This window comes from Anomaloglossus baeobatrachus, chromosome 4 (assembly GCF_048569485.1).
Source record: "Anomaloglossus baeobatrachus isolate aAnoBae1 chromosome 4, aAnoBae1.hap1, whole genome shotgun sequence".
NCBI lineage: Eukaryota > Metazoa > Chordata > Amphibia > Anura > Aromobatidae > Anomaloglossus > Anomaloglossus baeobatrachus.
This window is the reverse complement of record NC_134356.1, coordinates 441665901-441680626: the sequence shown is the minus strand read 5'-3', so window position 1 is coordinate 441680626 and position 14726 is coordinate 441665901. Positions and strand designations below refer to the sequence as shown.

The 14726-nt window shown below is 42.0% G+C and overlaps 1 protein-coding gene across 4 annotated transcripts in view; it reads right to left on the bottom strand.

Annotated features, from left to right (window-relative positions):
* VPS13C (vacuolar protein sorting 13 homolog C) overlaps window positions 1-14726 on the bottom strand; it is a 492503-nt gene that overhangs the window by 440881 nt on the left and 36896 nt on the right. For all 4 annotated transcript variants that reach the window (XM_075345525.1, XM_075345526.1, XM_075345527.1 and 1 more), the window contains exons 3-4: window positions 14403-14445; window positions 3859-3954 (exon numbers count right to left, since the gene is read on the bottom strand). In XM_075345525.1, coding sequence (XP_075201640.1) covers window positions 3859-3954; window positions 14403-14445 — 139 coding nt within the window. The remainder of the gene's footprint in view (window positions 1-3858; window positions 3955-14402; window positions 14446-14726) is intronic.

Genomic DNA, 14726 nt, shown 5'->3' with positions numbered 1-14726 from the left:
AGTAGAGATAAAAAAAATTGTTTAAAAAGAGACCTGCGTAGTCTGGAAAGCTTGCTATTATTACCATCTTTTCAGTTAGCCATTAAAAAGGTATAAGCCACTGAGGACTTCAGTTATTTTAAGTAATTTTTAAAAACTTTAAAACATTCTAAGATTATAAAAAGAGGATTGAAAAATGATGTCAATGTAAAGTAGACATACTGTATGGTGCATGTTATTTATTACATATTATGAATGGTATGGCTACAGCTTTAAGAACTTAGAGGGGTTTTCCACCTAAAAATGAAATAAATATGCAGCTGTTAGAAAACAGTATTTGGAGGATGACCTGTACTTTTTGTCGTTTTTCTTTCTAAGCAAGAAGGCCTGCGGAGACACCATCACATGTTTCTCAACGCTGGCAGGAAACTAGCCAGGTCTTTCACCGGGAAGGAACAACCACGGGAAGGGCAGTCTCCAGTCAAGGAGACCACCTATGCCAAACATGGTATCCATCCACAGACAGCCGTTTCGGGGTATTTGCCCCTCATCAGTGTGGAGTAGGAATCTGGCTAGTGGGACATTGCCTAGTAAAAGACTATGTGAGCAAGGATGGTTGACCTTAGGGAGATCAACATCCACCACTGCGGAGACACCATCACGTGTTTCTCAACGCAGTGATTCTAGAGCAATGCCCCCTGGGAAATATTCAAAGCAAGAAGGCCTGCGGAGACACCATCACATGCTTCTCAACGCTGGCAGGAAACTAGCCAGGTCTTTCACCGGGAAGGAATAACCACGGGAAGGGCAGTCTCCAGTCAAGGAGACCACCTATGCCAAACATGGTATCCATCCACAGACAGCCGTTTCGGGGTATTTGCCCCTCATCAGTGTGGATGTTGATCTCCCTAAGGTCAACCATCCTTGCTCACATAGTCTTTTACTAGGCAATGTCCCACTAGCCAGATTCCTACTCCACACTGATGAGGGGCAAATACCCCGAAACGGCTGTCTGTGGATGGATACCATGTTTGGCATAGGTGGTCTCCTTAACTGGAGACAGCCCTTCCCGTGGTTGTTCCTTCCCGGTGAAAGACCTGGCTAGTTTCCTGCCAGCGTTGAGAAACATGTGATGGTGTCTCCGCAGGCCTTCTTGCTTTGAATATTTCCCAGGGGGCATTGCTCTAGAATCACTGCGTTGAGAAACACGTGATGGTGTCTCCGCAGTGGTGGATGTTGATCTCCCCAAGGTCAACCATCCTTGCTCACATCGTTTTTCTTTCTAAGGCATGAACATCAGAAAAGAACATTCTGGCTTTGTTATTTTTATTTTTTTTAAATAGCGTTCACTATGGAAAATGCCTATATGCCTGCATGATAACACATGGTCCCTCTGATTCCATGGCGGGAGAGGGCAGTAAGCTGAAAGAGTTTTACCCTTATCTCGGTAATTGTGGCAGTGCTTAGCTTGTTACTTAGTTCATCAGTCGCACTTTTTCCACGGTTTTCACAGATACAGATCAGTGTGAAATATATACAAATCAGGGTGAAAACTAACCCTTGATCATAAGTTATAGTTGGAGGGTTAAAAGATTGAACACAGGATTTCTTGTGATGGTCACAAAGTCACTACCAGCCTTGTTTGCTATATTGAAGCATCACTGTTCTATCATCTCAGAATTTTTACAAGGCTAATGAGCTTTGCCTTAGGGCTCTGTCAGAAAGGCACGTTCTGGTTCATGTGCTGTCCCGTGTGTGCAACAGACGTCACATGGACAATAAAACAGACCGATTGAAGCCTACGTGCCGGTGCACACGGGCAATTCTCCACAGATTGGTGAATGTAAACAGCAGGCAGTCCTTCCGCTATGTGGAAGAGCGTACAAAGCTGCATTTGGAGCCAATTACATCCATAATGTGCAGATGAGATGGTCCCTATATTTCATACAGGTAGCTTAAACATGATGTAAAGGGGTTGGCCACAATTGTATTTTTATTTTACTTTTTACTTAAAAGGGAACTAGTTGGCTGATAGAAGCTTGTATCAGCCAAAGTAGTTCCCTTTAAGTAAAAAATAATATCTGTCACAGCCAGGTATGTGCCACTCTGAAATGCTGCAGCATTTCACAGTAAAACATACTGTTAGTAGCCGCTGGGGGACCAAACCATGCTGTGCATTAGTCGTACAGGAGGGTCCTTGGCAGATTCTCTCCGCCCACCGACAGTGACTGAAAAAGTCTCTGCCCACGTGACCAGATAGGCAGAGACCTGTCAGTCACTGTCTGTGGGAGGGAAGAAGCAGCAGGGGGTGCAACCTGTAAAACTAGTCAACCATGCAGCTCGGTTCCTGGCAACTATTAAAAGTATGTTTCATTCTGAAATGCAGCTTTTCAGAGTGAAACATACCTGGCTGTGATTCTACAGCAAGTGGCTTTTATATGCTGGCCACGGTTTGGGCAACATGTATCAGCTGACAGGTTCCCTTTAAATAAATGTATTTAAGGATAAAAAAAATATTTTTGCTATTGGGCTTTATTACAAATTTTGCACTGGCTTTCCTTTTACGGGCTCTTTATTCCCTGCACATTCCATTGTGATGTAATCTCTGGCCATAAGGGGTGCTTCTCACATAGCAAGATCGTTAGCGAGATCGCTGCCGAGTCACAGGTTTCTGTGACGCAGCAGTGACCTCATTAGCGATCTCGCTGTGTGTGTCACTGAGCAGCAACCTGGCCCCTGCTGTGAAATCGCTGATCGTTACACACAGTGCTGGTTCATTTTTTGCTCGTTGCTCTCCCGCTGTGAAGCACACATCGCTGTGTTTGACAACGAGAGAGCAACGATCTGAATGTGCAAGGAGCAGGGAGCCGGCTTCTGCGAACGCTGGTAAACAAGGTACACATCTGGTATCCAAAGCAAAGGCTTTGCTTGGTTACCCGATATTTACCTTGGTTACCAGCGTCCGCAGCTGCTAGAAGCCGGCTGCCTACTCCCTGCACTTCAGAGCCAAGGTACATATCGGATAACTAAGCGAAGCGCTTTGCTTAGTAACCCGATGTGTACCCTGGCTAAGAGTGCAGGGAGCCAGCGCTAAGCGGTGTGCATAACCAGTGTAAATATCGGGTAACCAAGCAAAGCATTTTGCTTAGTTACACGATATTTACCTTGGTTACCAAGCGCAGCATCGTTTCCACAAGTCGCTGCTGGCTGGTGGCTGGTCCTTGGTCACTGGTGAGATCTGCCTGATTAACAGCTCACCAGCGACCATGTAGCGACGCACCAGCGATCCTGACCAGGTCATATCGTGGTCGGAATCGCTGGTACGTTGTTTAGTGAGACGGTACCCTAAATCAACTGAAACGAGCTTCAAAAAGGACAAATAAAAGAGATACAGACATTCATATTAAAACAAACTCACTGGTAGATTCTCACATAAAGGGGTCGGCCACTTTCTCTTTAGTGCAGCTTTCCCAAGTGGGGCGTTTTAAAATCGGTCTGTTTATTGTATGGTCTAAGACACAGTTTTAGGACCGAAGATTGAATATAAAATTTATTCCCTTCCTGACTTAGCCAATTTTCATTTTTGTACTTTTATTCCTTTACTCCACTTCTTATTAATCCCAACCTATTTTCTGTTAATATTGCCATTTCAGGGTTTATTTTGTGAGATGAAGTGTAGTTTTTAATTAGTCCTCTGCAAGTGGGGTGAAATGGTAAAAACCAGAATAAAACAATTCTTCAATTTTTCTCTTTGTGGGGGGGGGGGGTTGTTTTATACTTTTTTGTCTTATTTGGCGGGGGACTCTCTCATTCGGCTATGAATTCATGCTTTGCTCCAAGGCACCAAGCATCCTTTATGGAAACATATACACTACTCACTTGCGCCAGGTACCACCAACAGATATAATCCTTCAAGAGTGGCAACCACTGCATCACCATACAAATTTTTCCAAGGGATTTTCAGAATAAGTTTATCTGTTAACGTGGAAGAAAAACAGTTAATAAAAAAAAATACAAAAAATTACATGGAGTTATCAGACATTAAAAGTAGAATTTTGGATAAGGCTAGTTTCACACTTGCGTTGAACGGTATTGTTGCATTGCGTTGTGTGACGGATGCAACGGATGCGTTGCATATAATGGCACAACGGATGCAACGGATCATACAAAACAACGGAAAGCTTTTTTTTTTTCTTCTTTACAGTTTTACCGGCAGCAGACTATTGTGAACGATCAGCTGATTACTCGGTGGCCGGGCGCTCAGCTGATCGCTCTCAAAAGCCGGTGGCCGGGCGCTCAGCTGATCGCTCTCAAAAGCCGGTGGCCGGGCGCTCAGCTGAGCGCTCTCACATGCCAGCGGCCGGGCGCTCAGCTGAGCGCTCTCACATGCCGGCGGCCGGGCGCGCAGCTGAGCGCTCTCACATGCCGGCGGCCGGGCGCGCAGCTGAGCGCTCTCACATGCCGGCGGCCGGGCGCGCAGCTGAGCTCTCTCACATGCCGGCAGACGGGCGCGCAGCTGAGCGCTCTCACATGCCGGCAGACGGGCGCTCAGCTGAACGTTCGGCCACCGAGAGCCAAAATAAAGTTTGTGATTTAAAAAAAAAAAAAAAAATGAAATCCTACGGATTGCGCTGCTCAAAAAAACGTTACATGCTGCGTTCCTTCCGCCCAATGTAGCGTGAAAATAACGACGCTGCGTCGTCCAGCGTATGCAACGCTGACACTTGCGTTACCGTGCCTCGTCCATACAAGTCTATGGAGAATAGTGCAGTGAGTTAACGGACTGCACTATTCTCCATAGTGACGGACTGCGCTGAACGCAAGTGTGAAAGTACCCTAAGGAGCAAGTGGTTTCAAGCTAATCATCTGCATAAATAAAAGAGAAAGCTTCTCGGAATCTAACAGATATATAGACATTATATATCCATATAAATAATTAACAAGTATGTATAAGCATGATATATACACAGATGTATGTACAGACACAAAACACTTTATCTTGCCAATGCAGAGATGTTAAAGCATTAGGCGCTTAACTTTTTTTTTTTTTTTTTTTTTAACTCTTTCAGTTCAAGTGGGTGTTATCAGACAGTATTCAGTGGGGCATACACTTCTCCCTGTATGATGCTGACCAATCATAAGCAGGCAGCACCACTACAAGAAAAGAAGGACACGCCCCCACCACAGCTTAGAGCAGGTTTCTCACAAATGTGAGATGTAATCACATTTTTTCTGCTGTGCTCAAACAACTTGTACTTGCTCTGCATTCAGATCAGGACTGTCATTACATCTCACAGAGCAGCAGTTTGTTCTGGCTACTCCTGTGTGATGTAATGAGACCCTGCTTTAATCTCACTGCAGAGAGTTCAAGTTGACAACAATAGACTTAAAAGGAAAGCTGCCAGGTCCCCAATGCCCTCAAACCTAGCAGCAGGCACATGTGCGAGCCAAAATTCCCTGCCTAACCATCCCAGTCTAATGCTAATGTCAAAAACAAAATGTTTAAAAAAAAAAAAAAAGATTCATAAGGTTTGTTTTCCCTATGCTAATTAGTCCTGTGACTAGTTGCAGAGGCATTTTTTTCCCCAACTAGTCTGGCCTATTACCGTGTTATTACGCCCATCTGGGCGTGATACCATGCTTTACAAAAGTGGTGTTTTTGCCAGCACTGTACAAAGCCATGCCCTGCTTCGTTCCCTCAGCGTTGAGCTTCTCAGTGGCGTGATTATATGCTCAGTGGGCTGACTAGTTGGGGTAGTCAATGACCCTGCAACTAGTCACAGCACTAATTAGCGTAGGGAAAACAAACCTTTTAAATCATTTTTAAACATTGTTTTTTTGACAATAGCAAGATAGGGATGGTTAAGCAGGGAATTTAGACCCACACATGTGCCTGCTGTTAGGTTAGAGGGCATGGGGACCTGACAGGTTCCCTATAAGTGTGATTACTAATATCTCTGGACATGCAGTGCATGTGTGTGTGAGTGGGGGGAGCGGACATTCAGTACAGCATGCTAGGAGAGCGGATAGGATTGTAATGCGACACATCTAAACTCAGCTGCCACCATTATCTGTAAGGTGCTAGTTATCCGAGCATTATCTTCATACAAGAGATTATAGCTGTATCATTACATCTCACACACAGAAATCTGCTCTACATTTTGCTGGGAATGTTTTCCTCTTCACTTCTAGTGTTGTTGCATGCTTCTCTCTACAAAGAGAAGAAATACACGCCCCCATTAAACGGTCTGCTAACTCCCACATGGACTTTAAGGCTATGTGCCCACGCTGCGGATTTACCGCGGATTTTGCCGCGGATTTGCCGCAGATTTACCGCGGATTTGCCGAAAATCTGCAGCAGCGGCACTTCCAAGCCATTTCAATGGCATTTTGGAAATGCTGTGTCCATGCTGCGGATTTTTCCGCTGCGGATTTGCCGCGGAAAAATCTGCAGCATGTCAATTGTTTGTTGCGGATTTTGGTGCGGATTTGGGTATAGAATGGGAAAAAAAAAAAAAATCCGCATCAAAATCCGCGGCAAATCCGCGGGTGCGGATTTTCAGGCAGAAAAGTCCGCAGGTACATTCTACCGTGGACACATAGCCTTAAAGGGTAATTCCCATCTCCAAGATCCAATCCCAATATGTAGTAGGTATAATAATAATAATAATAATAATAATAATAAATATCACCTCATGTGTAGGGCATTACAGTAGCTTAGTAGCATCGTTAGGACCAACAGCTACTATATGAGTGGACATAACCATAGATATATAAGCTGCTGCAATGTCCTGCCCATGAGGTCAGAGACACAGCTAATTAGAACTACAGTGCCTACAAGTAGTATTCAACCCCCTGCAGATTTAGCAGGTTTGATAAGATGCAAATAAGTTAGAGCCTGCAAACTTCAAACAAGAGCAGGATTTATTAACAGATGCATAAATCTTACAAACCAACAAGTTATGTTGCTCAGTTAAATTTTAATAAATTTTCAACATAAAAGTGTGGGTCAATTATCATTCAACCCCTAGGTTTAATATTTTGTGGAATAACCCTTGTTTGCAATTACAGCTAATAATCGTCTTTTATAAGACCTGATCAGGCCGGCACAGGTCTCTGGAGTTATCTTGGCCCACTCCTCCATGCAGATCTTCTCCAAGTTATCTAGGTTCTTTGGGTGTCTCATGTGGACTTTAATCTTGAGCTCCTTCCACAAGTTTTCAATTGGGTTAAGGTCTGGAGACTGACTAGACCACTGCAACACCTTGATTTTTTCCCTCTTGAACCAGGCCTTGGTTTTCTTGGCTGTGTGCTTTGGGTCGTTGTCTTGTTGGAGGATGAAATGACGACCCATCTTAAGATCCTTGATGGAGGAGCGGAGGTTCTTGGCCAAAATCTCCAGGTAGGCCGTGCTATCCATCTTCCCATGGATGCGGACCAGATGGCCAGGCCCCTTGGCTGAGAAAAAGCCCCACACTATGATGCTGCCACCACCATGCTTGACTGTAGGGATGGTATTCTTGGGGTTGTATGCAGTGCCATCCAGTCTCCAAACGTCACGTGTGTGGTTGGCACCAAAGATCTCGATCTTGGTCTCATCAGACCAGAGAACCTTGAACCAGTCTGTCTCAGAGTCCTCCAAGTGATCATGAGCAAACTGTAGACGAGCCTTGACATGACGCTTTGAACGTAAAGGTACCTTACGGGCTCGTCTGGAACGGAGACCATTGCGGTGGAGTACGTTACTTATGGTATTGACTGAAACCAATGTCCCCACTGCCATAAGATCTTCCCGGAGCTCCTTCCTTGTTGTCCTTGGGTTAGCCTTGACTCTTCGGACAAGCCTGGCCTCGGCACGGGAGGAAACTTTCAAAGGCTGTCCAGGCCGTGGAAGGCTAACAGTAGTTCCATAAGCCTTCCACTTCCGGATGATGCTCCCAACAGTGGAGACAGGTAGGCCCAACTCCTTGGAAAGGGTTTTGTACCCCTTGCCAGCCTTGTGACCCTCCACGATCTTCTCTGATGGCCTTGGAATGCTCCTTTGTCTTTCCCATGTTGACCATGTATGAATGCTGTCCACAAGTTTGGGGAGGGTCTTAATTAGTCAGAAAAGGCTGGAAAAAGAGATAATTAATCCAAACATGTGAACCTCATTGTTCTTTGTGCCTGAAATACTTCTTAATACTTTAGAGGAACCAAACAGAATTCTGGTGGTTTGAGGGGTTGAATAATAAATGACCCTCTGAATAAACTTTTCACAATTTAAAAAAAGAAATAACATTCTTTTTTGCTGCAGTGCATTTCACACTTCCAGGCTGATCTACAGTCCAAATGTCACAATGCCAAGTTAATTCCGAATGTGTAAACCTGCTAAATCTGCAGGGGGTTGAATACTAGTTGTAGGCACTGTATACTACTATATAGATTTTTCTAATATTATTATTACTACTATTAAATTACCTATTAAATATTGGGATGGAATCTTTGATATAGGTATAACTCTTTAACATCAGGCGACAAATACTTTGATTATTAATATTTACGCAAGCAATAAGTTAAATATAAAAAAAGCAAGAATTTTATTCCACTTTGAAGACACTATTGCATCAGTTCAACATTAAAATTTTGGTGAAATATCCGTTGTAAAGGCAAACATAGTATATCATACTTTACAGAAAGGATTTCATAACTTTTTAAAACCACAGCAGAGTTGAAAGCTGAAGCAATATCTTAATTATCACATCCACTTCCTCTGTTACAGAGAAGAACTTTGATAAGAATGTTGAAGAAAATAGATAAAGTTGATAGCCTAGCGTAGACAGTTACAGAAATATGTCAAATAAGCATAGTTTGAGATTGCCATCAACCCATCCAGATCCAGTAATCATTAGAAACCGTTTTGCAAGATGTTTGTTTCTGCCAAGGATAATATAGCATACTGGACAGATTTAATAAAATGCTGATCACCAACCTCAGCTTTACTATTTACCTCTAACACAATGGTTGGAAATGAAGGCATGAGTCAGTGCACATAAATCATATATCTGCATCATAGGACAACTGTGATCAACCATCTGTTATGGCCATGAAGGGTTAAAAATCTAATTAATGCTATCTATCATAGCAATCGCTGACATCTGATAAAAAGATCAAACTGTGATTTTCAAAGCTTGCGTAGATGAACATCTGTGTGTGACTTTGATATTTGCCTAATAAAGGGTTCACTGATTTTATGCACTTAACGCACACAATCCAGAAAGAGAAAGCTACAGCCATGGCAACCCAGCATCATTTTTGGAAGGTGTAGCTGAAGCATTATGCATATCTGAACTTTAAATCTGGACGAGCCAGATTTACCATCCATTAAAGCAGTTGATCAGAATAAATAGATAGCCATGTCAAAAATTAAACGTAAAAAAATAATAGGAATAGTACTGTGTTTAAGATGTTCTACTGTGAACCCAACAAACCACCACATTTATTTAATCAGTCACTGTGGCAGGAGCTTGTGAAGACTACATCATCACGTTCATGTAACATTTAACAAATGGCACCAAAAGTATTAGCCAGATGAATACAACACATATGCGCTTTTTTTTTCTTTTACATATACTTATAAGTAGAGATGGGAGAACTCGTAGATGTTCAGGTTTGGCTGATGCAGTTTTGGTGTGTTTTTTTGCCAGGAGATGCAAATTTGGTGCAGAAATATCTGCACCCAAATACTCGATGTGCACAAATTGCCTAATCCGGCATTGAGTTCAATGACTTCACATGTAAGGTCACTGAGTTTACCGCTTGTCAGTTCACCTGATGTCACAGCTGGGGTACCGTGAAAATCTCCCAGTTGTGACCTCAGATGAACTCCAGGAAATCACCACTCACAGCTGCGGCTCCGTCAGTGTGTCTTAAAGGCCGCATAGTACAGTCAAGTTTTCTAAGTCTCAGATGTAGCGAAGCTGGGATCCTCATGAGACGTCATGGTGTGGAGTACGTCGTCCCTATAGGGTGCTTTGGGGGTTAATTGGAGAAAGAGAGTGTTTGATTTTTTTTTAAATAAAAGGAATTTTCTGTGGGTGTGCGTGTTTATTTCTTTTGACTTACAGGGTTAGCAATGAGGGTCTCATAAACCTCTACCCATTGCTAACCTTAAAAACATCTCTAGAATTCGACCTTTTCTTACCGTTGAATTTGCAAAAACTCTTACTGTCGCTCTTATTCATTCTCGCCCGGATTATTGTAATTCTTTACTAATTGGTCTCCCTGTTACTAAACACTCCCCTCTCCAATCCATTCTGAATGCGGCAGCCAGGATCATTTTCCTCTCCAACTGCTTCACTGACACCTCTGCTCTGTGCCAGTCATTGCACTGGTTGCCTACAGAATCCAATATAAACTTATCACTGTCACTCACAAAAATCTCCACAGTTCCGCACGGCCCTACATCATCTCACTCATCTCTGTCTATCACCCCACCCATGCCCTCCGCTCTGCTAATGACATAAGACTGACATCCTCAACAATTCGAACCTCTCACTCCCATCTTCAAGATTTCTCATGAGCTGTGCCTATGCCCTGGAACACAATACCAAGAACAATCCGATTAATTCCCAACATCCACACCAACGCATTTTTTTAGACTAGCCTATCACCTCACCCCCCCTCATCTAATCTAGTTCTATTCTGCCCTTTTAAAAAAAAAATTACTTCTAATTCCTGTCCCCTGTATGTTCTGATTGCATTCCTCTTCATGTACTTTTTTTACACTCTGAACCTGTATAAATTCTGGCTGGTGGCCGGTCCATGCAGCTGGTTTTTGAGTCCCTATTAAATCAATGGCTGGACATATATGACAAGCTTTTCTCCCCTATTCACCTTTTGTGCCTCATCTATTCCCTCATAGACTAAGATTACGAGCAGGGCCCTCACTCCTCTTGGTATTCGAAATTTGTTATACTGTAATGTCTCATGTTGTCTGTGCATGTCCCCTCTGAATTGTAAAGTGTTGCGGAATATGTTGGCACTATATAAATAAAAATTATTATTATTATTATTATTATTATTATTGAGGACTGCTATGATTTTTTCTGACAAATCAAAGCTGTCCTTAACTCCTTATATTACCCTGATTGCCACCGCACCGGGGAAAAACGGGTAAAGTCTGGCATTGGCGCATCTAACAGATGCAACAATTCTGGAGTGGCGCCAATCTTCCCAGCCTGAAAATACTAGCCCTCAGCTATCTGCTTTGTTTTGGCTTGGTATCAAATTTGGAGGGGGGGAGGGTGAGAGCTAATGAGCATACCCGGAAGTAATGAGACAGCCGTGCAGTAGACTCGTTAAGTATTCTCCTGTTTTAATCTATTTTTTGGCTTCCTTTTAACTTTTATACATGTGGGCAAACTTGAACAGCGCACGGACACTAGGTGTCTGGTATAGACCCCGAACTTTACAGTTCGCCCATCACTACTTGTAAGTCAACAACTTAAAAGGAAATATGTCACCAGGTTTTTGCCACCTAATCTGAGAGCAGCATAACGTAGGGGCAGTGATCCTGATTTAAACGGTGTGTCACTTACTGGGCTGCTTAGTTTAGTTTTGATAAAATCACTGCTTAATCAGCAGTAGATTATCAATAGAGGGCTACTTGGCATGCTGCCAGCCAGGTAGTCCGGTATATTCAGGACCTCTGTATAAAACTGCTAGATATCCAGCAGAAAAAACATTGCTTTAATCAAAATGAAAGCAAAAGCTCAGTAAGTGACACATCGCTGGAATCAGGGTCTCTGTCTCTACATTATGCTGCTCTCAGATGAGGTAGCAAAAACCTGGTGACCTATTCCCTTTAAAGGCAGAAAAAAAAAAAAAAAGTCACCTGGATGCCTGTTCCTACTAAGTTTAAAGCTTCAGTACCCAAGTTTTTTTTTTATGCAGTGTAAAACAAAAATCATCTTCTGAGGACAAACATAAAATACTGATAATATTAAAAAAAAAAATTAAATCTAAAAATCACACAATAACTTTAATACACAGTCACAGTCATGGCTGAAAGTGTTGACAGCCTTGAAATTGTTCCAGAAAATGAAGAATTAATCCCAGAAAATTATTGCAATTACATGTTTTGTTATATACATGTTTATTTCCATTCATGTGTATTGGAACAAAAAAAAAAAAAAAAAGCACCTTGGACATAATGTTTCTTTGTCCATGGTACACAACTTAAGAAGTTTATAACCCATGCAACTGTAGCTAATCTCCCTGGATGTGAATGGCAGAGAAAAATTGACCAAAGGTTGCAAAAGCAGGACAGTCCAGATGCTGGATAAGCATCCCCAATCAAGTTCCAAAGAAATTGAAGCTGTCCAGCAAGCTCAGGATGAATCAATTAGGTCAGTGCGAACTATCCATTGACATTTGAATGAAATGAAAAGCTATAGCAGGAGACCCAAGAGGCCCTCACTGCTAACAGAGACATAAAAAACTATACTGCAGTCAGTTAAAATGTAAGTCAAAACCCTTCTGGGAAAAAAAAAAAAAAAAGTCTTCTAGACCGATGAAACCAAGATTGAGCTTTTTCGTACAGCAAATCACTCTCCTATTTACTGAAAACTGAAGGAGGTCTACAAAGAAGAGAACACAGTACCCACAGTCAAATATGGTGGAGGTTCAAAGATCTATTGGGGTTGTTTTGCTGCCTCTGGCTCTGAGGGGCTTGACTGTGTGCAAGGCATCATAAAATCTGAAAGGTTACCAAATGATTTAGGGTCGCAATGTAGTGCTCAATGTCATAAAGCTGAGTTTGCATCAGAGATCACGAGTCTTCCAGCAGGACAATGACCCTAAACACACGTCAAGAAGTTCCCAGAAATGAATAGAAATAAAGTGATTGAGAGTTCTGAAATGGCCAGCAATGTGTCTGGATCTAAATCCCATTGAAGTCCTTTGGAGAGATCTTAAAATTGCTGTTGGGAGAAAGTACCTGTGATGGTGTGATATTGTGGGTTATGTACCATTTTGTGTGGGTTCATGTTTTGGGCGTGGTGGTCTGTCTACTCAATATATTGTTTGTCCTGTTACGTCAGGTTATATCCCCTTGAAGTACTTCTGTCCCTAGGTGTGGGGGAAAGGGCCTGTAACCCACCTAAACGCTCTGTTCACCTGAGGGATTAGTGATTCATTCTGGTTGAGCAGGAGAAGAGAGAAGGAGTAACGCACGCAACGTGCGCACATAGCCTAAGATTGATCCTCTGAGGAGAGACTGAGACACCCTGATTTCCATGGAAAAGGACTGCTGGAGGATTATGATTAACCTCCTGGGACATTTATTGCTTACTGGAGTATATTCGTGTTTCTTTACTATCTTTACCCTCTGTATGGTGGATTATTTTATGGATCGTTTGATTTGCTTAGAATAAATATTCTTGGAATGCTCATTCATCTCTCGCTCTGTTGATTGTGTGATATGGGAGAAGGACCCCGTCACAATTATGAGAGCCCTGGAGCAGTTTGCAAAAGAAGAGTGGTCCAAAATTCCACTTGAGAGATCTAACAAGCTTGTCGATGGTTATAGGAAGCAATTGCAGTTATTTATTCCAAAGAGTGTGCAACCAAATATGTCTGGCCCATTGTTGGGGTTTTGTGCAAATATGTCCAATTAGCCTTTTTTTTCCCTCAGTTGTTTTTTTTTGTGTTGTTACAATAGACACAAACATGTTTATAACAAACATGTGTAATTGCAATAATTTCCTGGGAGAAATGCATCATTTTCTGGAACAATTTCAATGGTGCCAACACTTGCGGCCATGACTATATGGGTGTGCTATTGTGCTATACATCAAAGAATAAAATTGTTATTATTCCATTCAGGAGAATGAACCAGTGGTTAGCACTGCAGCTTTGCAGCAAAGAGGTCCTGGGTTCAAGTCACACAAAAGACAGCATATGCAAGGAGTTTGTATGTTCCCTCCATGTTTGTACGAGTTTCCTCTGAGTTCTTCGGTGTCTTTCTACACTCTAAAGACATACTGACATATGCAATTTAGGTTGTGAGCCTCAATGGGAAGAGTGATGATAATCCCTGTAAAGGGCTGCAAAATTAATGGTGCTATATAAGCAACTAAAATAAAAGACAAAATATATAAATGTCTATAATTCTAAGGCTCTTATTTACCACTTTACTATAGTAAATTTGTTTTTAATAATTATTATACATGAGCTACTCGTGAAAAAAATCCATGAAGATGGGTCAAAGTAAAGTAAAATAGGAGAAGGAAGTTTGCCTTACGGACTGCACAGCACTGTGGTATAAAGAGAGTGTAAATGCATAATAAAAAAAAAAATTATCCAGAAAATAAAAAAACTGGATAGAAATTGACCACTTCATTTTACAACAGAATAAAAGGGGTAATATAAATGATACATACCGATCTGTCCAGCCTTCACTTTGAATGGTACATCCAACTCGCTCTAACAAAAATAAACATAGCGTTATGTCATTACTGATAACATAAAATGTTCCTAGACAGATGATAAATGTACATAAATCATTGATTTTCTCTGCAAAACTTGTCAGTCAAACCTTTTAATATATGTTTTGTATATTATGTTAGTGCTGATAAGTATATACACAATACAATGTAACCTCAGTAACCAGTGATAAAGAACCCATAACATGCACAGGTTGTTTAGACAAATAAAGTGAATTTCTCGGGAGCCGTATAAGTCATGGATGGGTTGTAAGATCAAGA